Here is a 24,001-nt window from a genome sequence, read left to right as displayed (position 1 = left end):
GTCTCATTAATAAAGGAATCCAGAATGCACAAAATGTGTTCCAGCATTGTAAATGTATTGTTTCCATAGTGAATACATTGAATATGAGGTTTGTAAAGCCTTATTATTAATAATATTTTATTCTGAACCTTAACATTTGGGACCCTGGAAAAAAATATACAGAAAAATAAAATAACTGCTGTGGTTATTTAGAATAAAATTTTCAATCCATCCATCCACTATATGAAAATACTGCATTTATTCCAGTGCAAGGTCATGAGAGGCCAAAGTCTAATCTGGCATATTTGGGTAAATGGTAGCAACCAACTGTGGTTGGAACTGTAGTCCATCATAGGGTAAACTCATGTAGACAGCCAGATTGACTAGCTTTGGCAATTGGCGTAACCTGATTGCGATTGGAATTTGGGAAGAAAGCAAACGTATTTCGGAATAATTTTTCTGGGCACAGGGGGAATGTGCTATGTCAGGGGTGCCCACACTTTTTTGGCTTACAAGCTACTTTTAAAATGACCAGGTCAAAATGATCTACCTACATTAAAAATGCTATATATACCTGACATACTGAGTATCAGAGGTGGCTAGTAACGAGTTACATTTACTCCGTTGCATTTACTTGAGTAACTTTTAAAAAGAATTGTACTTCTAAGAGTAGTTTTACTGCACCATACTTTTTACTTTTACTTGACTACATTTGTGAAGAAGAAACACTACTCTTACTCCACTGCATTGGGCAACACTCGAATCGTTACTTTTTTTTCCAGTAGATAAAGTCTGACAAACAATTTTCAATCTGCTCTGTCTATCGTATGCTGTCAAGTTGCGCACACGCCTTCCATTGCGTCTGACGCGAAGTTTTGGATGTTCCCCAAATCAATGCACTGCAGCTTTGAGGACAGATGTTGCATTTTTTTTTGAAAGCACTAACTGAGCTAATCATATTGACCATGGTTTTCTCTTTTCCTTGCAGCTGTAAATTAAGCTCATTCAACATGTTGGTCAGATCGGAAAAAAATGTCAAGTCTAGCAGCCATTGATCGTTATTAAGTTGCTTGTATTCTGCATGTTTAACGAATGACAAGGAGAAACTCCTTTTTCTCCAGCCAGGGGTCTTGAAATCTCTGCAGGAATTTCTCCCTAGCCGTCTGCCTCAACGAAGGCATCTTTTATCATCTCTCCATCTTGGAAGGACTTCTCATGCTTAATGATCGAGTGACTCACCCAGAACGATGCTTCGGTGTGTCTGCCTTTGCTTTTGAATTCAGCCGAGTGAAAAATGACGGCAGTCCGATTAACTGCGATTTTAGTTCCCTCTCCTTTCTCCTTCTCAGATCGCTTTATGGAAGGACGTCAGTTTCGTAGTTTTTATGAACAGTTCGAAAGTGTCTTTCCACATTTTCCTTCTTTGGAATAGCAATGATAGATTGACAGATCAGACAAACACACTTCAATTGTGAAATTGTGAGAGAAAAAACTCCTCTTCCAATTCCACATCCAGCCCATAACCAACACATTTTTTTTAAATCCCTTCTTTAGCTGATATAAATTGGAAGGCTAACTAGATCACTTAGATAGCCAGAGTTTTGCAGTAACTTGCGTGTTTGATTGTGCGTGCGGGATGACCAGTGTATTAGAAGAAAGGAGATCTCAGACTGGCCTGTATGTCAATCAAGTGGCAAATGCCATAGGGAGGATATATGATAGACTAACATTTAAAAAAATGTTTTGAATGCATTTTTTTGAATGCAACGTGATCTACCTGCACTCCCTTTCCGATCTACCGGATCGCGATCGATGTATTGGGCACCCCTGTGCTATGTTTATACCAATCATAACCATGATATAAACTCTTTTAGTTGTAAGGCAGTGCTAAATACTATAAAGACTGAAAATGTGCTGCATTAAATTGTAAAACAGTTAAAATTATGTCATTAAAATAGTTTTAAACTCTGTAGTGGTGAACTCTTTGCTGAAAAAGTATTTTTTTTTGTTTAAATTAGAAAGAAGTGAAGCATTAATTTTTAGAAAATTACACAGAAAAGATTAAAACAGTGGTATTTGGAAATGATTTCTAGTTCTGATCATTGACTGCTTTCAGCCATTAGCTAGGGATTATTTTTAGTGCATTAGCCTTATTTACTGTATGTTTTAAGTTATCTATGTAACTGTCAAATAAAGATCAACACTTTAAATCAGAGCATACAGTATAAGTAGTGCTGCTTTCCATTTACAAGAATAATGATGTGTTTATCTGAGAATGATATCAATATTTTATCCTCCGTTCAGTTTAATATTCCCACCTTATTGTTATGGGGTAATTATTTAAAAACATTACAATTTAGTAGTTTTATCTTGTTATATGAAATAAGTAATTCATATAGAAAATTAATTAAGGCACGAATGATTTTCTTTTTGTTTATTCATATTCTATTGTTTAAAAGTAGACCTGCATTATCACAATTAAGTCTTACAGTGAGCAACTTAGCTATTCACAACCTCATTATATCATTGCAGTCTGTAGATAAACATTTTAAGCATTATAATGAGGGAATCATAATAATTACAATCAAGCTGTAATGCCAAGGTGCACAGCATTAAATGAAATAACTTTCACAGCAAGGAATGAGATTTACTCTGCCATTTATTATTCAAAAAAGGCAAGGAGGGAGGAAACCCCAAAAAAGGCTTAATGAAGGGTGCTTTACTGGTAACCTCAACCATTGTGTGTTTTTTTATAAATATTGTAGGGAGTTTCTCAAATTTTTCAAGTAGTAAGCTTCATCAAAAACACAGCCTGCTCCATGTCAACATTTGAAGGAGTTGGTGCCCATGGTAGCACAAACTGAAATCCTCTTTTCCCTATTCATCCACCCATCCATTACCCAACCCTCAATATATCCTAACTACAGGGTTATGGGGGTCTGCTGGAGCCAATCCCAGCCAGCACAGGGTGCAAGGCAGGAAATAAACCCTGGGCAGAGCGCCAGCCCAACACAAGGCGCACACACTATGGACAATTAAGGATTGTCAATGCACCTAACCTGCATGTCTTCGGACTGTGGGAGGACACCGGAGCACCCGGAGGAAACCCAGGGGAGAACATGCAAATTCCACGCAGGGAGGACCTGGGAAGTGAACCCGGGTCTCCTAACTGCGAGGCAGCCTTTTCCCTATTCTTGGTACTTTAATAAAAAAATGTTATTAACTTTTATTTTGTACTTCTGCTTGTCAAATTACGCTTAGCAAATGTTAGCAATACCTTTGCAATCATTAATTGACATTATTGCTTTAGCTCAGCTTAGCTTTGGCAAAGTAAATCTTTATTATTAGAAGTATTATATTTAAATGTTTTTTAGAAAAAGCAATCACCTGTAAAATCATCTGGCGGTTACCGCATAGCACTCTGCTGAGCATGCAGGCTGTGATAACAATCTGATCAGAGTGATACCCTCTACAGAAATGACACATTATTAAGTCCATAATTTATTTTTACAATAACTGTTAATACAGTGTAACAGCATTTAATATTTTTCCCCACACACTTCCAGTACAAGAATTGAAAGCACATAAAGAAATTGGGAGAGGCCATGTTTAACAGACTATCGATAAAAAAAATGTTTGTAGCTAAATGAGCAAAGAGTTGTAAGAGTGAAAACATGTTTAACACAAACTTAAGCACTAAATGAACTTGCCACTCTTTTTTAAGAAAACTACCCAGCGGTTGGTTGGGTTTTCCTTTGACAAACCATGATAAACCTGAAAAAAAAAAAGGAAACAACACAGAAATTTACTCCCGAATGCCTTCATCTTTAAATGTACTACATGTATAATACAAATATGAATATACTGTATACTAAAAAGGTAGTGTTTATATGATAGCTGACCAGAGCTATAGCACCAAAAAGCTAGCAGTAGGCTCACTGGTGCCCACTGGGATTGAATTTCATTTGTTGCAGGAGTGGCGATTGCCCCCTAATGTAACAACAAATTGGGAGGATTTTACTGTAGAAATTGAATATAGATATAATGATATGGAAAATGATATAGAATATCCTGATCATAATGGACTAACTGGTTTGTCTGATAGAGCATTAACACTAAATTTACTCAGTGACATTTTCTTTTCACTGAAATATAATTGCTTAAAATCAATACTAAAAATATTATAACAGTGCCTTGTGAACTGGTGAAGCCAACATTATTTAGGGTATTTGCATTTAAACAAACTTTTTAAAGCTGTTTTTGTAACAGCACACACATATAAGTTTTGTCAGCAAGTCACTTTGTCAGGCTTGTCAAATCTGTTGTTGTTACTTTTGTATCAGTATCTTTATTGTACTTGGGTAGAGGTTATCTAACTAAGAAATGAGGTAGTAGTCCCAATTGTTCAAATATGGCCTAATGTTTTCAAACACTTCAAAAATCAAATTAAACATACCTTCAAAAGCAGACCCTGGCCTATGTGTGTGTCATCTTATGGAAATCACAGCAGTTCATTTTGATTGGCCAAGAGGATTGGAGGAAACCTTGATGGCCAAGTGGATTTGGATACATTGTGTTTTATTAGGCTGCTAGCTACAGCACCTTTTACCCTGCCAGTACCAGTGCAGCAGTCAGCTATATAGTGGGAGGCCTTCTCTTCTTGAACTCACTGATGCTGGATAATGCAGAACAATGGAGACCCTTATAGACGTCTTATTAGCGTGGATCGATGTGTTGTTTAGAGTCCGAGCCCAAATGAATTATAAGTTACCATAATTTTCATGTTTTGCTATTATTAGCGAATCCAGCTTCTTCTAATAGTACAAAGGGAACAAATTGGCCCAGTTTATTAAGTCTTTGCCTGTTAGCTGAAGTCTCCTGTATATAGCATTTGTAACAATACCCTGGTTGCTATCAGGATGGTATTATTGATTTCATGCATACCCCATCAATGAATATGAACAAAGCATTGAGAAATTACCAGAGTCACCAACCATCCAAAACTATAAATGTTTGTGAACTGAGAGAAAAACAGAGTACCTTGAGGAGACACATCCAGACATAAACAGGACAAGCACAATTTTTAATGGACAGTGCTCAGTCCAGGATTGAACCAAATAATCTAGAGCTGTAAAGTGGGCATACTAAACACAAGGTTTCCATGCTACACTTAACATATCTTTACATTTTTAATGCATATTGCAGCTGAAGTCTAAGCTTGTGTTCTCTCGGTCAGAGAACCATACTTGCTGATTTGAATTTATAACAGAAACATGAGGTTTTTGTTGGAAAAAATGTTTTACATTATACATATGCTAATAAAATCCTTTCAGGTGTGAATTTAAGGTTTAACTGAAACGTTTTAAAGTGAATCTGGCATGTAATAAATAATACATGGGTGGCTGTACCTTGAATAATAAATGATTAAATGTTTTTGGCCAAGAGTTGTCATTCTTTAAAGTACGTTCATTTTACTCATATTTTAATGTGCATCACCCTGCAGTGGGCTGGCACCCTGCCCAGGGTTTGTTTCCTGCCTTGTGCCCTGTGTTGGCTGGGATTGGCTCCAGCAGACCCCCGGGATCCTTTACTTAGGATATAGCGGGTTGGATAATGGAAGGATGGATGAATTTAATGTGCATGTTACCAAAGCTTATCATGTCAGGTACACTGAGATTAAATGAGTGATTTAAGCTTATTTTAAATGTTTGATAATTGAAACACCTACAATTATTTTGTACATTAAACATTTTGTCCTCAAGTAAAAATATTGCAAGTCTTTGAGCTCAAGTAAAATATGCTTTTTTAAAAAAATAGTGAAGGTTCGGTAATTTTGTGTTTACAACGTCTGATATGTGAATAAAGGTTATTGAAAGATGATCTTGTTGTTTTTATTTTATATTGAATCAAAAACAAGGTCACATGGAAATTACTTCAAGTATATCCCAGAGAGATTGAACAAAAGGTAGGGCACCCTCCCAATGCATAGACGTTCATTGCACAAATTCTTCAGAACTCTGTAATATTGTGTAGGTCCTCATTTTGATCTCAAAACAGCCTCAATTACTTGTGGCTTGGGTTCCACAATATGTTGGAAACATTCCTTTGAGATTCTGGTCCGTGTTGACCGGATTGCACCACACAGTTTCTGCAGATTTGTCAGCTGCACATTCATGTTGTGAATCTCCTGGTCTACCACTTCCCCAATGTGTCTTAATATCCGGCGACTGGGAAGGCCACTGAAGAACACTGAACTCATAGTCATGTTCATGAAACCAGTTTGAGATAACTTTTGCTTTGTGACATGGTGCAATATCATGGTGGAAGCAGCCATTAGAAGATGGGTAGATTGTGGTCATAAATGGATGTGCATGGTCAGCAACAATACTCAAATAGGTTGTGGCATTCAAACAGTAATTGGCTGGTATTAATGGCCCCAACGTGTACAAGAATACATTTCTCAAACCATTACACCAACACCACCAGCCTGGACCATTGACACAATGCAGGTTTGGTGCATGGATTTAGGTTGCTGCCACTAAATTCTTACACTACTGAGTTGCCTCAACAGAAATCAATATTTAAATCGGACCAGGCTATGTACTTTCTCAAGTCTTGAACTGTCTGGTTGTTGCGAGCCTGGGGCCTCTGCAAATTCAGCTTTCTGTTCTTGGTTAACAGAAGGGGAACCCAACACGGTCTTTGGCTGTTGTAGACCATCTGCCTCAAGGTTCAACCTATTCTGAGATTCTTTTCTGCTCTCCATAGTTGTACAGTGTTTATCTGAGTTACCATAGCCTTTCTGTGAGCTTGAATCAGTCTGACCATTCTCCTCTGACCTGTTTCTTTAACAAGGTGTTTCCATCCGATTTTTTCTTGGCACCATTATGAGTAAACTCTAGAGACAATTGTGTGTGTAAATCCCATGATTTCGGCAATTACAGAAAAACTCAAACAAGACTGTCTGGCACCCTCTGACATGCCATTGGCGAAGTCACAGAGATCACATTTTTCCCTAATCTGGAAGTCATGTGAACATTAACTGAAACTCCTCACCTGTATCTGCGTGATTTTGTGCTTTGTGCTGCAGACATATGCTTGGCTGCTTCGATAATTGCAAAGATAAATACGTGTACAGGTGTTCCTAATAATTTGCTCAGTGAGTGGATATACCAGGCAAATGAACCTCATTTATTATGTATATGGAAGGAAATGAAAAATTATGAGAATACCACTCAACAACATGATTCAAACCCAGCCACATTAACCAATTCGCCAGCATGCCATCTTTTTTCGTTTTGATTTACGTAAGTATTGTAAATTACACTTGGAGCACAGTGCTTATGTGTCTTATGCAGCATCTCTTCTTCTTCTTGGTTTTCTTTTTGCTTCATTCATAAACTGCTATGCATAAATTCCATTTACAAAAGGAAGCATCTAGAAGTCTTAAAACCAGGGCAGGTCCAACTGATGGTAATTTAGGTCATCTTAATCATAGAAACAAATTGGTCACATGAAAAATATTTACAATGTATCATTAATGTCACAATGAGTATTTGTGCTGAGGATGTTGCTTTTTCTAAATGCTAGTGTGTCTTGGAGCAAAGTCAATGCTCAATGACAACAGTGACCTTAATATCACTATTTGCAAAAGACTTTTATTAATGCTGTAAATAGTCCACTTACCAGTGCCAACCACAGTTATAGCTTAGTTGAATTGAAACAAAAGAGACCCAATATTTATATGACAAATATTTTACTAATGGTGAATTTTGCAAAGGCTGACATTTCTAAGTAGCATTGCAATTGTTTATAATATCTGCTGTGAGGTGTAGAAGTTATTTATATTTTTTTGTCATTGGGCCATGGTTGTTCAAAGTCCCTGACCAAACAGTGAACAAATCATAAACAGCTGAGGTTAAGGAAATAACTATTTACTTTTTCAAACCCAGGGCTTATCTGTCAACCACCTGCTTCAACAGAATGCTAAGGCCCAATTCACTAAAGTATTGTGGAAATGCAAAAACTTGGCAGATCCTAGGTTTGCTGGAGTTCTCTACTGTAAGTCAGGTTAAAAAAAACCTCACTCTATGATGTGTTGGATTTGTGTCCACAGTTCAATGTGATTATCGTAAGGTTTTATTCTTATTATTTAGTTTTAATGTAAGACAATCACAGAGACAGAACAAAATTACTGTTAGAGAGCGGCTCTCAGCACTATTCTGGTCCTTTAGTCTCCTTGTACCTGTAAACTAGCATGGTTAATTTGGATTTATTCAAAATGAAAAAACTGTATTTAGCACCCTAGCTTGATATGGTGCACTGGACTAAAGTCTGCTTATTAGGGGAATAAATGGTCAATGATACTGTCCAAGGCTGATATTCAAATGACCTATGTTTTGTAAAATATTAATACAAATGTCCTGCTTACAGCATCCAAAGCTGCTGAAATGTTAACAAGTTAACAAGCTGACATATACATAAGTCAAAATTTGTTTGAGAATTATTTTATAACATGTTTGTGGTACACATCTGGGTATTTATTCAGTAATTCCTGATGCTGTATGTGTAACTGTCAAGGGATAAAAGAAATGAGGGATGAGTAAACAAATACCAGCTTTTTTCCCCACCTTATACTGTATAGTGTGCATATAGAAAACCTGCCTAAATGTAACACACTTCTTCTTTTCAGTTATAAATATCGTACATTAAACTGGGTGATGGGCAGCACGGTGGTGCAGTGGGTAGCACTGCTGCCTCGCAGTTAGGAGACCCAGGTTTGCTTCCTGGGTCCTCCCTGCATGAAGTTTGCATGTTCTCCCAGTGTCTTCGTGGGTTTCCTCTGGGTGCTCCGGTTTCCTCCCACAGTCCAATGACATGCAGGTTAGATGCATTGGCAATTCTAAATTGTCCCTAGTGTGTGTGTGTGTGTGTGTGTGTGTGTGCACCCTGCCCAGGGTTTGTTTCCTGCCTTGTGACCTGTGTTGGCTGGGATTGGCTCCAGCATACCCCTGTGACCCTATAGTTGGGATATAGCGGGTTGGATAATGGATGGATGGATAAACTGGGTGATGCTTTGCTTATCACTTGTGTCATTACTGAGTACATTTAAAAAAAGTTTTTGAACAAATCATTTCACAAATGATGTGTTTAGCTTTAGTTCATATTTTTATTAGGATGGACAATTTGTAGTGAATCACACAATACTATTCCATTAGTTGCTGTTAATAACTTTCATGTCATCTTTCATGTCATCCATCTATTTATTGGGCCTGCTTATTCAAATCCAGGGCTACACAAAGCTAAGAGCACATTCCGGCAGGGTTATTCTGTATCTCTGTATCTTAGATAAGAGTTAATTAAATAAACTCTTACCTAGATGTTAAGTCAACTTCATATAACAAAAAAGCCCTGATGGTAACAGCATAATCGGCATGGTCATCAAAAATAAGACGGTGACAAATTCCACTTACTAATCGTACACTTGTTCATTCTCCCAGAATGCCTTGCCTTAGCTGCATGCCCTGTCCTGACAGCCCTCAACTGTTAGACCATTATACTAGGTTATTGGTGCATGTATAAAAAGAGCATTTTCAAAACTGCGAAAGTGAATTCATCCATGTTAAACAATGTTGGTGCATAAGAAGGTTTTCCCATTTAATAAAGAGCATTGATATGAGACGGAATCAGTTTTCTGAAACAGCTGAGTCGTATTCATGACTGGAATACTGTGGAGTGTACACTGCTAATCATTTTCAATTCACACATGGGTGAATTTCTTTTAAATACGGTCAGCCTAATGTACTTGGCCTAGTAAAGCCGCTTCTTCTCGACCCTAAAGGATTTGTAGTTTATTTGTGTTGGTAATATTAGTTTTTTAGTCTGCTGATATTTGTCTTTCTTTTCTATCTATTTATTGCAGATCACCACCACTTCAGGCAGTGAGTTTCTCCTTCAATCTGACAAAAATGCTAATATATCTGAATGGTATGAAGCCATTAAATTGGGAATTGAAAGTCAGGTAAGTGGATGACTGTTTGAAACAAAGCTTTACAAGACAATGCTTAGTTCACCAAACTTTTGTACTTTATTGTTAGGCAGCATAGCTGCTAGGAGTTTCTCCTGGTGTTAATTGTACACATACAGTAAAAAGGTAAATACAATTAAACACCACAATATACCAAACACAATGCCATCACAACATTATACATAGTAGTAGAGAAAATGTATTGCACAAAAGACAAAAATACGAAAATAATATATTGATGTAGAGACCTGTCCAGTATTATATTAAGCAAGTCATTTTAAAACATGCACAAAATAAATATAATTTAGATTAGATGGTGGTGTTCAGAAACTATGAAAAGACAGAGATGATTTCACATTTATCATTCAATATATCCAATGAATTTTAAAGTTGCATAGTCATTTTCAGATAATACTGTCTTTTGAAGCCTTTACCAGTCCTTACTGCATGTTTTAAATGTTATCTCTGATAAAATTGAACTACTACACAGTAAACATGCAGGAAATGGTGGCAGAGCTGGTAACTCAAATCAAATCAAATCAAATAGCCTTTTATTGTCAATTCACTATATGTGCAGAACATACAGGAGAATCGAAATACTGTTTTTCTCTCAACTTGTACAATAGTACAATAGTACTATAGTACAATAAAATATAAAAAAGTATAACATATAAGATAAATAACATTAGACCTGTGTACAATGTGCAATAGTCATTAGTGCAAGAGCCAATTACAGTAAAAAAAATGAGAAGGTGCATTATAGAGTAGCTTATGAGATGTACAAAAAGACAGACAGTTAGCAGCAGATGTAATATTGAGTCCTTATATAATACCAGCTGAGGTAGGGTACTTGGTAGTTAGTGACTCTTGTTACGCTCCAGGGGCAGGGGGCAAGGGGGAAAGGTAGTGGACAGAGTTCAGCATCCTGACAACTTGGAGGATGAAGCTGTTAGACAGTCTTGTGGAACTGGCTCGAAGGCTCCGGTACATTTTCCCTGAGGGGAGGAGTCTAAAAAGGGAGTGAAAGGGGTGGGAGGAGTCACCAGCAATGCTGATGGCTCTACAGGTGAGACGGGTTTGGAAAATGTCCTTGAGGGAGGGCAGTGGGGCACCAATGATTTTACTAGCCGCATCCAATCTGCGTTGCAGGGACTTTCTACAGGAGGCAGTGCAGCTTCCATACCACACAGAGATGCAGTTAGTGAGGATGCTCTCAAATGTGCCCCGGTAGAAAGAGCACATGATGGGGTTTGGAACTTGTGCTCTCCTCAGTTTGCATAGAAAGTAGAGGCGGGTTTGAGCTTTTTTCAAAACATTAAAATTATGGTCCCAAAATTTTATAGGTAGAGAGATTTTGTGCTACTGTAAGTAATCCTGCATGCCTTTTCCTACAGTTAGTGTATTCTGAAAACACATAAGAAAATGAGAAGCTTAAAAGCCTGACTGGACACAGTGTAATTTAAACATTTCTCAGCAGTATTATGCCTAGGAGGGCATCCAGTTCTAGACAGGACACTAGCCCACAGTAAGGCATACTAATGTACAGTACATCCTCAACTTCATTCCAGACTAACTCCGTGCCACAAAGTAACCTAATGTGCACATCTTGGGGTTTGTTAGTAAAACAGGGCATCCATACTGGGCAAACATGATAAACGTGAAAACACCACATAAACTGAAAGAAAATGGAGTGTGACACAACAGAGCTGACCACTGTACCACCCTATTCACCTTTTTGAACCCACTGTAATGAGTCATTTATTTACTCATATTTTTTTTTTCTCAACCCACTTAATGCATTAATGGGACAACCTTAGCTGGCTTCATCAAGGCAAGAACTAGCAGTCCACTGCAGGACAAACTCACACATTCCAGGACAGTTTGGACTCACCATATTACATAACATGCATGTGTTTGTGAGGGTGGAGGAAACTGGAGATTCTGAAGGAACCCCACACACCAGCAGAATCCCCAGGACTGTAAGACAGCATTGATAGAACACAAGTTGATTGCTCTGCACACTTGTGCATATGTGGCCATTTTGGAATTGTCAGACAACACATGTCTTTGGAGCATAGGAACAAACTGGAGAACATATACACTCAGTCTCGCTGACAGCTGATAATAGCCTCTATTCAGTTGGCCTAGATCAAGTAGAATTTTTAAACATTTAAATACTGTGATTCCATGGAGGTTACTCTTCTCTCTTACAACTTTTGTCACCTTGAGTTTTTCATTTTGTTACTTTAGATGCTGCCTGACCATTGTGCCAACTCTATTTTTAATTACAATAAATTAATAAATATACATGGTCACAAAAGTAAAGTGAAAAATATAATGGAGGTTTATATGTATTAATCATTTACACTACATCTGTGTATAGTGTTTGATAATATTCCATCCATCCATTATCCAACCCTCTATATCCTAACTACAGGGGTCTGCTGGAGCCAATCCCAGCCAACACAGGGCACAAGGCAGGAAACAAACCCCGGGCAGGGTCACAGCCCACACACAGTAGGGATAATTTAGAACCACCAATGCACCTAACCTGCATGTCTTTGGACTGTGGAAGGAGACCGGAGTACCCAGAGGGAACCCACACAGACACGAAAGGAACATGCAAACTCCACACAGGGAGGACCTGGGAAGTAAACCCCGGTCTCCTAACTGCAGGGCAGCAGCACTACCCACTACGCCACCGTTTGATAATATTCATTGTAATAATGTATTCACATTTCTATTACCTATTTTGTCTATGTTATGCTTTTATTAACATTAGCTTGTCACCCTAACATGGATTAGACAGATGTAGATATGGATGGATGAATTGATTACTTTGTTTAGTATTTTTCTTTAACCCCTTAAGGTGCATTTAAAGTGTATATATTTAAAACATGTTCATTAAGCTTTACAAATTAACTGTTTAATTTGTTCAATCAGACAATCTTTATCTATTTTTATTAATCAAATAAAATTTGATGACATTTTAGGTCCCATTTTAACAGAAAAACAAAATATTCCAAAGGGTTTACAATCTTTTTCTAACAAATGCACATATTATTGCTTTTATTAGTTCCAATAATAATCCATGTGCTGGAACTCATTCTTCCAAAATGTTATATCTGTGCTTTGAATATCCAACAAAATGAGATGACAAAGTTTGCAAATAATCTCAGCATTTAATCTAATTACTTATTAGGCCTTCACATGATTTTTAAGCAGTTGAATATTAGGCTTCTTTGCTTACTGCTCGTTTTTCCTGCAAAATGTGCTGGGAACTTAAGAGCTTTTTTTTAAAGAAAAATTAGAAAACTTTCTGTATTAAAAGGAGAACTGAATGTTTGCTCAAACTCCATAGTGCTGCTGTAACACCAATAAGCAGTCATCGTAGAGATCAAGTAGTGTTACTAATGTAATGGTGCTCTTTCTTGAGGATCTGTAAAAATATTACTAGCAGTGATAATGAAAAATTATGCATATATTTAGGTATACTTAGCAGTTATAGCACTGCTGACTTGCAGTTAGGAGACCTGGGTTCACTTCCCAGGTCCTCCCTGTGTGGAGTTTGCATGTTCTCCCCGTGCCTGCGTGGGTTTCCTCCGGGTGCTCCGGTTTCCTCCCACAGTCCAAAGACATGCGGGTTAGGTGCATTGGCGATCCTTGATTACCCCTGGTGTGTGATTAGTGTGTGTGCGTGCGCCCTGCCCAGGATTTGTTTCCTGCCTTGCGCCCTGTGTTGGCAGGGATTGGCTCCAGCAGACCCCTGTGACCCTATAGTTAGGATATAGCGGGTTGGATAATAGATGGATAGATGGATGGTCAGTTAGTGACTGTAATACTGAAAAGCAGTATTTTTTAAAAAAGTGAAAGTTTCCTACTAATGACTTTAATTTAACAGGAAAGTTTGGGGCAAATGACACCTGAAGTGCCCTGAAGAAATGAATGCAAATAAAGGAAGGAATGAAGGAAGGAAAAAAGAATACAAACAAACACTCAACTAATGAAGCCATATAATAATAGCTTTAGAATTCTAATAGATATTTAAACAATATTCATTTACTGCTGTGCTAGCATGTAACAAAATCACAAGGATTTGGCAATAGTGGTGAAGGAAACATGCTTAACTGCTCATTGTATTATTAGTTCCTTAAGAAAATATGTAGGTGTTTTTCTGGAGATTTACATCAATTAAAACAAATTTGGAATTAAATATATAATGAATCAGTTTAGAAGAAGTAACAATATGCTACATAATATGCTCCATACATACACTTGCTAAGAAACACTACAGTATCAGAACTGCTTTGGTGTTTTTGTTTCTTGCATTTTATATATTTGTTATACCTAAAATGACACAAAAATGTTTTTATTTCATATATCATTACAGTCAAAGGGTACGGGTGGAAAATGTTTGCCATCTGGCATCTGTAAATCCTCAAGCACTGAATATGTGAACAGGTGTGGAGCAGAATCTCCTCCTGCCAAGGAATCTAAACCAGAGCACAGACGATCACTGAGTAAGTAATCATCACCTAAAGCCTTCTTATGAGTGTTCTTACCTGACTTAACATTTTTTAGATTTTTGCATATGTTCTAGATCCCTTTGAAATATCAGAAGTATTTTATTGTCAGCTTGCAGAGCTGTAATAGCTGGTATTCAGGAAGAGGTCAGGAACAGGAAAGCTTTAAGATCAGTTATCTGTCTAAGGCTCCTTTTTGAGGAGTGACAGCTGGACCAAGACACATCAGTTGTCCCTTGTAATTGAAATTGCAGCAGGTAGATTAACAGGCTACCAAAAAAAGCCTTGAGTACCTCATTGCTTTCAGAAGCGAACAGCTGCTGTTCCTTTGCTGCTGAAACCATGTGAAATATTAAATGCAATTTCATCCGTGTAGAATAACTGTTAACATAGTGGTATGCATGCCCCTCTTTAGATCCTTTGCATTTTTTACCCTGCCTGTGTTAACATTTTAGATGTTTCTTTCTTTCTTTCTGTTGTAAACAAAAATAAAACCACAACATTGTCTTTCAAGGGGGGCACGGTGGCACAGTGGGTAGTGCTGCTGCCTTGCAGTAAGGAGACCAGGGTTTGCTTCCCGGGTCCTCCCTGCGTGGAGTTTGCATGTTCTCCCCAAGTCTGCGTGGGTTTCCTCCGGGTACTCCGGTTTCTTCCCACAGTCCAAAGACATGCGGGTTAGGTGCATTGGCGATTCTAAATTGTCCCTAGTGTGTGCGCACCCTGCGGTGGGCTGGCGCCCTGCCCAGGGTTTGTTTCTTGCCTTGCGCCCTGTGTTGGCTGGGATTGGCTCCAGCAGACTCCCGTGACCCTGTAGTTAGGATATAGCGGGTTGGATAATGGATAGATGAATGGATATTTTAAGAGAGTCAAGGAGGCACACTTGTTCCGATTATTTAGCTAATCCTAATGCCATTCAAATTCTTTGCCTTCTGACAGAATAAAACCATAAAAAACAGAAAAAAATAATTTAAAAAAAGAAAAAAAATCTGCAGTGACCAGTAGAGAGCATCACAGAGACCCAAGCCATAAACACACCAACAAAATACAGATCATGGGTTTAAATAAAGATTTTATTTTCCATAAATACCTCTTATAGACTTCTTTCAAACATGTGTACGATGTACAAAATCCAAACAACTGTCTTCTTCCCTCTTTGTCTTTCCTCTCCTTCAAGTGAGCTTCATCCTCTTCCAACCAGCTACGACCCCTGACTAATAAGGAGTGGCTTCCTTTATATCAGACCTTGGAGTACTTCTAGCACCACCAGGAAGCACTTTTTGGTCAGGTGGAACCTCTCTAAAAGGAGGAAACCTCCTCCCCACAGCTCCCTCTGGAGGCTCCCACAAGTCCCAGCAGGGCTGCCCACTGGAACTCAAATTCCCATGAAGCCCTGCAAGAGTGTATTTGGGAGACCCACCAGAGAGCTGCTGCCACTTGTTGGACTGGGGGAGCAAATGGCTTTGGGTTGCAGTCTCCTTCCATCCATCCTGACAGGAAGCTGAGTCTAGTTTTCCATGGAAAATACAGGGCCTTTATTACTGTATAGAGAAGGTAGTCTCAAGACTTCATTCAAAATAGGAGCTGTTACCACAGCACTCAAGACCCTGCTCTAGCTCCCATCTTCTGGTTAGAACACCACCAGCAGTTTGGAATCACCACTGTGGCAGACCAGGAGAGTACAAAGATATGCAGGTTAAAGCCCGGGATTAAATGTTCTAAGCATCATGCAACACACATGTTACACAATATACCTAATCCAGAAGGGGACAACCAATTACTTTGCCCTTGGTTAACTGTTTACCAAACACAGCAAAGCAGCTATGAAGCTGTCCTTGTGCCGCTACTGTTAGAGACAGCAAATTGCCACCAACCCCGGTGACAACAGTATACATATTTTCCACATATTCATTCATTATAAAGAAATTTACATTATAACATATTTGTATGGTCCCATGACTTTCGATACAATATATACATACATACATACTGTATATATATATATATATATATACAGTGGGTACGGAAAGTATTCAGACCCCCTTTAATTTTTCACTCTTTGTTATATTGCAACCATTTGCTAAAATCATTTATATTCATTTTTTTCCTCATTAATGTACACACAGCACCCCATATTGACAGACAAAAAAAAGAATTTTTGAAATTGTTGCAGATTTATTAAAAAAGAAAAACTGAAATATCACATGGTCCTAAGTATTCAGACCCTTTGCTCAGTATTCACACTGAGGAGAGGCAAGACACATGACAGCCCGCATGGAGTTTGCTAAAAAACACCTGAAGGACTCTGAGATGGTGAGAAATAAGATTCTCTGGTCTGATGAGACCAAGATATATATATATATATATATAACTGCTCAAAAAAATTAAAGGAACACTTTGAAAACACATCAGATCTCAATGGGAAAAAGAAATCCTCCTGGATATCTATATTGATATAGACTGGGTAATGTGGTAGGAACAAAAGGATGCCACATCGTTTGATGGAAATGAAAATGATCAACCTACAGAGCCCTGAATTCAAAGACGCCCCAAAAATCAGAGTGAAAAAATTATGTGGCAGGCTAGTCCATTTTGCCAAAATGTAATTGCAGCAACTCAAAATTGTACGCAGCACTTTGTATGGCCCCTGTGTTCTTGTATACATGCCTGACAACATCGGTGCATGCTTCTAATGAGATGACAGATGGTATTGTGGGGGATCTCCTCCCAGATCTGGACCAGGGCATCACTGAGCTCCTGGAAAGTCTGAGGTGCAACCTGGTGGCATTGGATGGACCAAAACATAATGTCCCAGAGGTGTTCTATTGGATTTAGGTCAGGAAAGTGTGGTGGCCAGTCAATGGTATCAATTCCTTCATCCTCCAGGAACTGCCTGCATACTCTCACCACATGAGGCCAGGAATTGTCGTGCACCAGGAGCCACTGTACCAGCATAGGGTCTGACAATGGGTCCAAGGATTTCATCCTGATACCTAATGGCAGCCAAGGTGCCTTTGTCAAGCCTGTAGCGGTCTGTGTGACCCTCCATGGATATGCCTCCCCAGACAATTATTAACCCACCACCAAACTGCTCATGCTGAATGATGTTACAGGCAGCATAATGTTCTCCATGGCTTCTCCAGACCCTTTCACTTCTGTCACGTGCTCAGGGTGAACCTGCTCTCATCTGTAAAAAGCACAGGGCACCAGTGGTGCATCTGCCAATTCTGGTATTCTATGGCGAATGCCAATCGAGCTGCATGCTGCTGGGCAGTGAGCTCAGGGCCCATTAGAGGACATGGGGCCCTTGGGTCATCCTCATGAAGTCTTTCTGGTTGTTTGGTCAGAGACATTCACACCAGTGGCCTGCTGGAGGTCATTTTGTAGGGCTCTGGCAGTGCTCATCCTGTTCCTCCTTGCCCAAAGGAGCAGATACTGGTCCTGCTGATGGGTTATGGACCTTCTATGGCCCTCTCCAGCTCTCCTAGAGTAACTGCTTGTCTCCTAGAATCTCCTCCATGCCCTTGAGACTGTGCAGGGAGACACAGCAAACCTTCTGGCAATGACACGTATTGATGTGCCATCCTGGAGAAGTTGGACTACCTGTGCAACCTCTGTAGGGTCCAGGTATTGCCTCATGCTACCAGTAGTGACACTGACTGTAGCCAAATGCAAAACTAGTGAAGAAACAGTCAGAAAAGATGAGGAGGGAAAAATGTCAGTGGCCTCCACCTGTTAAACCATTCCTGTTTTGGGGTCATCTCATTGTTGCCCCTCTAGTGCATCTGTTGTTAATTTCATTAACACCACAGCAGCTGAAACTGATTAACAACCCCTCTGCTACTTAACTGACCAGATTAATATCCCATAAGTTTCATTGACTTTATGCTATACTCTGATTAAAAAGTGTTCCTTTAATTCTTTTGAGCAGTATATATATATATATATATATATATATATATATATATATATATATATATACATATATATATATATATATATATATATATATATATATATACATACATACATACACACATACACATATCTTCCTACTGTATATAATACGCTACCGTGGCTGTTTGTTTGTTTGTTTGTCCAGGATTTTAAATCACCTGTTGCCGCAAACAGTTTCACTTATTGACTTGAAATTTGGTAAGCATATATTACGTGACGTCTACTATCCACTTTCGGGGTGATAATTTTTATTACTCTTTTTATTTTTATTTTATTTTATTGTAGAAACAACTCTCGGCAGCGCACAGCACAGTGGCAGGGTGGCACGGTGGCAGGGTGGCCGTGCGGTGCATGCGTATGGGCGCCGTTCTCATTCCCTACCACCTTTGCTAATCATTCTTGAGGCAGATTGAAGACTTAAGTGCCAGTTTAAGTGAAAAATTAAAGAAAACATACTAAGTAATTGCAACACAAAAACTAACTTAATCAGTTTCAACATGAAAAGATACCGACGAAAGAAGAGAAGCAGCGGGCCGCTATGGTGGAGTGAAGAAGAGCTGCTCAACCTCTGAGCAAACGAATGCTAAACAGAGACAGAGAAAGAGTATGAAAACTAGGAATGCTCAAGTCAAGTGTATTCATTGCACGTTATCGTGCAGTACGCCGTTACTGGTATATAAATAATATTAAAAGTTCATTGTAGTCCAGTGTCTAAAAGCAACGAGTTGTTAACTACTTTGCTTTCACTGACAATATGTCACCCTGAGCAATTTACTTACCAGTTTCTTGTGTGTGGTTCAGTTCTAAGTATATATATATATATTCAAAACATTTTTCTATAAAAAGATATATAAAATAAAGTGTGTTTTTGTCCTTGTCACCATGATACATGTTAGTATATCTCTGGAACACAGACTAATTTGAAGTTATACACTTTCTGCTGTTAGTCAACAGTAGTTTTTAATGAAATGGTTTGTATACTTAGTTCACCCTTCAAGCTCAAATCATTTTTTGTGTTTTCTTCTGTGTTTTTAATTCCTCTATCACCAAGAAGCTGATGGAGTCACCATTTTAAATGATTATTTTTTAAATCATTCAATTGAAGCAGTCATCTTAGTTAATCAATCAATTACCACTATTACTCATTTAATCAATTAAGTGCATGAGAAATTTGACAGTGATGTTCATATCTATTATTTTCATGTCATTTGTCAGATTAAAAACTGAATACAAAAAAAAAAGAAAAAAAGTTGAGTGTCCTAAATATTGTATTTAATGAGATGCGATATATTTACCATTGTGACACTCTGCTGCTGACTACCATGTTCTCTGTTAGATTTGAAAAAACTTTGAAGCATAATACTTGGTGAAGTATTAAAGTTTCTCTGTATACAAGGATGTTTTCTTCTACAAGTATGTGAAACCTTTCTGTGTTGTGAGGTAGTGTTGTACACTCATGCTCGCATTAGGACATGCACTCAGTATAATGCCAATTGCTTGAATCCAAGATTCTCTGGCATTATCTGAGAATAACTAACAAATATTATTTTAAACCTCCTTTATATATACACTCACCTAAAGGATTATTAGAAACACCATACTAATACGGTGTTTGACCCCCTTTCACTTTCAAAACTGCCTTAATTCTACGTGGCATTGATTCAACAAGGTGCTGAAAGCATTCTTTAGAAATGTTGGCCCATATTGATAGGATAGCATCTTGCAGTTGATGGAGATTTGTGGGATGCACATCAAAGGGCACGAAGCTCCCGTTCCACCACATCCCAAAGATGCTCTACTGGGTTGAGATCTGGTGACTATGGGGGCCATTTTAGTACAGTGAACTCATTGTCATGTTCAAGAAACCAATTTGAAATGATTCGAGCTTTGTGACATGTTGCATTATCATGCTGGAAGTAGCCATCAGAGGATGGGTACATGGTGGTCATGAAGGGATGGACATGGTCAGAAACAATGCTCAGGTAGCCCATGGCATTTAAACGATGCCCAATTGGCACTAAGGGGCCTAAAGTATGCCAAGAAAACATCCCCCACACCATTACACCACCACCACCAGCCTGCACAGTGGTAACAAGGCATGATGGATCCATGTTCTCATTCTGTTTATGCCAAATTCTGACTCTACTATTTGAATGTCTCAACAGAAATCGAGACTCATCAGACCAGGCAACATTTTTCCAGTCTTCAACTGTCCAATTTTGGTGAGCTTGTGCAAATTGTAGCCTCTTTTTCGTATTTGTAGTGGAGATGAGTGGTACCCGGTGGGGTCTTCTGCTGTTGTAGCCCATCCACCTCAAGGTTGTGCGTGTTGTGGCTTCACAAATACTTTGCTGCATACCTCGGTTGTAACGAGTGGTTATTTCAGTCAAAGTTGCTCTTCCATCAGCATCAACAAGGCATTTTCGCCCACAGGACTGCCACATACTGGATGTTTTTCCCTTTTCACACCATTCTTTGTAAACCCTAGAAATGGTTGTGCGTAAAAATCCCAGTAACTGAGCAGATTGTGGAATACTCAGACCGGCCCGTCTGGCACCAACAACCATGCCACGCTCAAAATTGCTTAAATCACCTTTCTTTCCCATTCTGACATTCAGTTTGGAGTTCAGGAGATTGTATTGACCAGGACCACACCCCTAAATGCATTGAAGCAACTGCCATGTGATTGGTTGATTAGATAATTGCATTAATGAGAAATTGAACAGGTGTTCCTAATAATCCTTTAGGTGAGTGTATATATATATAAACCTCTCACTCACTCACTCATCACTAATTCTCTAACTTCCCGTGTAGGTAGAAGGCTGAAATTTGGCAGGCTCATTCCTTACAGCTTACTTACAAAAGTTGGGCAGGTTTCATTTCGAAATTCTACGCATAATGGTCATAACTGGAACCTATTTTTTCGTCCATATACTATAATAGACTTCTGCTCGATGCCCGTGGGAGGCGGAGTTACGCCTCCCACGTAATTTAGTGCCTGCCCATATAAGGCCATCCATCAGCGGCAATCCAATAGAAACACTGCCACTAAATATTCACGGGTGAAGGACTGTGCTTTTGTAGAGGAAGATGAGATGGTCAGGGTGGTGTTTGGCACAAACTCAGTGAAACTGCAAGAGAAACTTTTAAGTGCCGGGTCTTAGCTAACATTAAATACAGCCGTGGACATCGCACGAGATGGCACCAGCACTGCAGTCTTTCTATCAGAAAGGTTTCTCTGTCCCTCTCCCCTGATTGACCTAGGTGAGAAAGGAACTTGGTTTCCAGGCCCTGGTGGTAAAATACAGCAAATGTGCAGGCAGTAAAACAGGCTTACACAAAAGTAAAACTAAATGTGGCAATCCACATTTTACAGTCTGGTACTGCTAAATATTAAGTCTTTCTAGGCAGCCCATTTCTTGTATTACTTGAAGTATCCTTCCTACTTTCTTCTCTTCTCTCTGATCATCTCTTTTAATGATTTACAAAGCTCTTTATCTTTATTTGAAGTTCATAAAACTAAAACCATGTTTTCAAAATCAGCTGCTTGAGCTCATATTTCCACCATCAAAGTCAATAGCACAGCATACTAAGAAACAACTTATGAAACCACACATGCATTATATGGTAGCAATTCTGCATTATACTGTGCATTTGATTTTAAATGGTTCTTTATCTCCAATCAACAAAACATGAATAGCCAAGAATTACTTTAGACTTAGCTTATTACACTTTTTATTTAAACTAATTGTCAACATTTTCAGCAATTTTTAATCAAACACAAAAGTATTAATACAGCATACATATTTCAGTAGCCAATAAGCAAGCTGTTTTAACATAATGTGTTTCAGCACAGACAAAGAATAAACTGTCTTTCTAAAGGTCCACTTTTCAAACATTACAAGAAAAGTTCTACTTCTTCCTCCAGCACTGATGAAGGCTAGTGTAACTGTGATTTTCAACTTGAAATTAATAACTCTTTTTTTGTCCCATTTGCAAATATGCTTAAATTAACATTTGCCTTAAAGAAATAAGCTCACCATAATATTTTTAAGTTGTACTCATAATGTCTTATAATTTTACTGCAATTAAAATTTTATTACTTATGTTTAAGAGGAGCAAATGTTGTCTCCCAGGAGTTCTGCGCGGCTTTGTGTTGTTTGCACCTGCTCAGACATTTCAAGAGAATGCTTTAAAACATTAAACATGACCAAAACATTTAGAGAGGGAGGTCCCTTTATACCTCATGGTCTTATTCATACTCCAATCAAGTGTTTCAAACCAAGTTATCCCAGGGACTTCCAACCTTAAGTTCATATTACAAACTGCAGTTGAAATGTCTGCCAATAATTTACAGCATTCATCTATTGTACTATTCCAGCTGTCTCATTTTGATTAAGGAGAAATAAATAAATATTCTTACCAATAAATCCATTAAGTCCATGTTTTAAACTAATATAATGATATGCTTAGACTGTAGGAATTCATTATTGATTTTAGCTACCCTAGGTACTTCAAAATGAGAAGCAGAAAATAGGCACATTTGTTATCTTATCATCTTATCTATACTGTACACTTCAATTCCACTTTAAAAACATAGTAAAGAGTTATTTATTTTAAATTAAGCAGAAACATTTTACATCGAGTGAGTGAGAAGATAAAAGTGTTTTTGCCAAGCACTAACTTTTACAAGTAGCCAAAACTTACACTGGTGTGACAGACTCAAATTAAATGTATGTTTTTATTATATTACAGTAATTATAATAGCAATTCACTACTCAAAACGTGGAACGCCTAAACTCGAACCCGGATCCTTTGGGTTATAAGGCAGCGGCTCTTACTTCTACACCATTCGAGAATACATAGCTACTTTCTGTCAATTGACATATGTGCTTGGGTTTTTAACTCATTGATAGCAACATGTAAATCAAATGATTTTTTTTCTTTGGTTATATTCTTGAATAAAAGCGCACGTTTATTTAATATTTGGACTAAAGTCTTCACATATTATACACTTCATATCATTATTAGTATAACACGGAAAAAGTTTCTGCTTTAGGTATGTGTTTAGCATTTCTTGCCTTGCATTTCCTTTCATCCTACACCTGCACAAATTGTTAGAGACATGGAACACACATGAAATGTATTCATTCCAAATAACGGTATATTATTATTTACCCTAAACAACTCCAGGCATGTTACTGCCAGATAAAGAGACTAGAGTTCTGAGAATTTTGTGACAGACTCAGCAGAATTGGGATGGGATAAACCGGCTGCTTGTGCTGATCGACACATTTGCAAAACAGAAGATGCTGATGAAGAGGTGCAAAGGAATTTCAGGTGGTCTGGGTTATGAGTTTTTTCGTAGGCTTCAGGGTTTCTAGTGTTAAGGAATTCCAAATGCATCATGTGTCGCAAGCTACTATTATTGAAAAAAAGACTCATTTTAACTGAAAGAATGTTCACTGTACAGACAATTTTTGTATTAGCTTTAATTTCAGGAAGAATAGGCATAATA

At 38.2% G+C, this 24,001-nt stretch overlaps 1 protein-coding gene across 1 annotated transcript in view; it reads left to right on the top strand.

The window, feature by feature from the left end:
* The window catches only part of arhgap15 (Rho GTPase activating protein 15), a 657,673-nt gene that overhangs the window by 296,801 nt on the left and 336,871 nt on the right, over positions 1-24,001 (top strand). The window contains exons 8-9 of the mRNA XM_039755090.1: positions 9,902-10,000; positions 14,397-14,526. Coding sequence (XP_039611024.1) covers positions 9,902-10,000; positions 14,397-14,526 — 229 coding nt within the window. The remainder of the gene's footprint in view (positions 1-9,901; positions 10,001-14,396; positions 14,527-24,001) is intronic.

The sequence above is a fragment of the Polypterus senegalus genome, chromosome 6 (genome assembly GCF_016835505.1).
Source record: "Polypterus senegalus isolate Bchr_013 chromosome 6, ASM1683550v1, whole genome shotgun sequence".
NCBI classification, from domain to species: domain Eukaryota; kingdom Metazoa; phylum Chordata; class Cladistia; order Polypteriformes; family Polypteridae; genus Polypterus; species Polypterus senegalus.
Note: the sequence above shows the minus strand (reverse complement) of the source record. Positions and strands in the feature narration are given on the sequence as shown.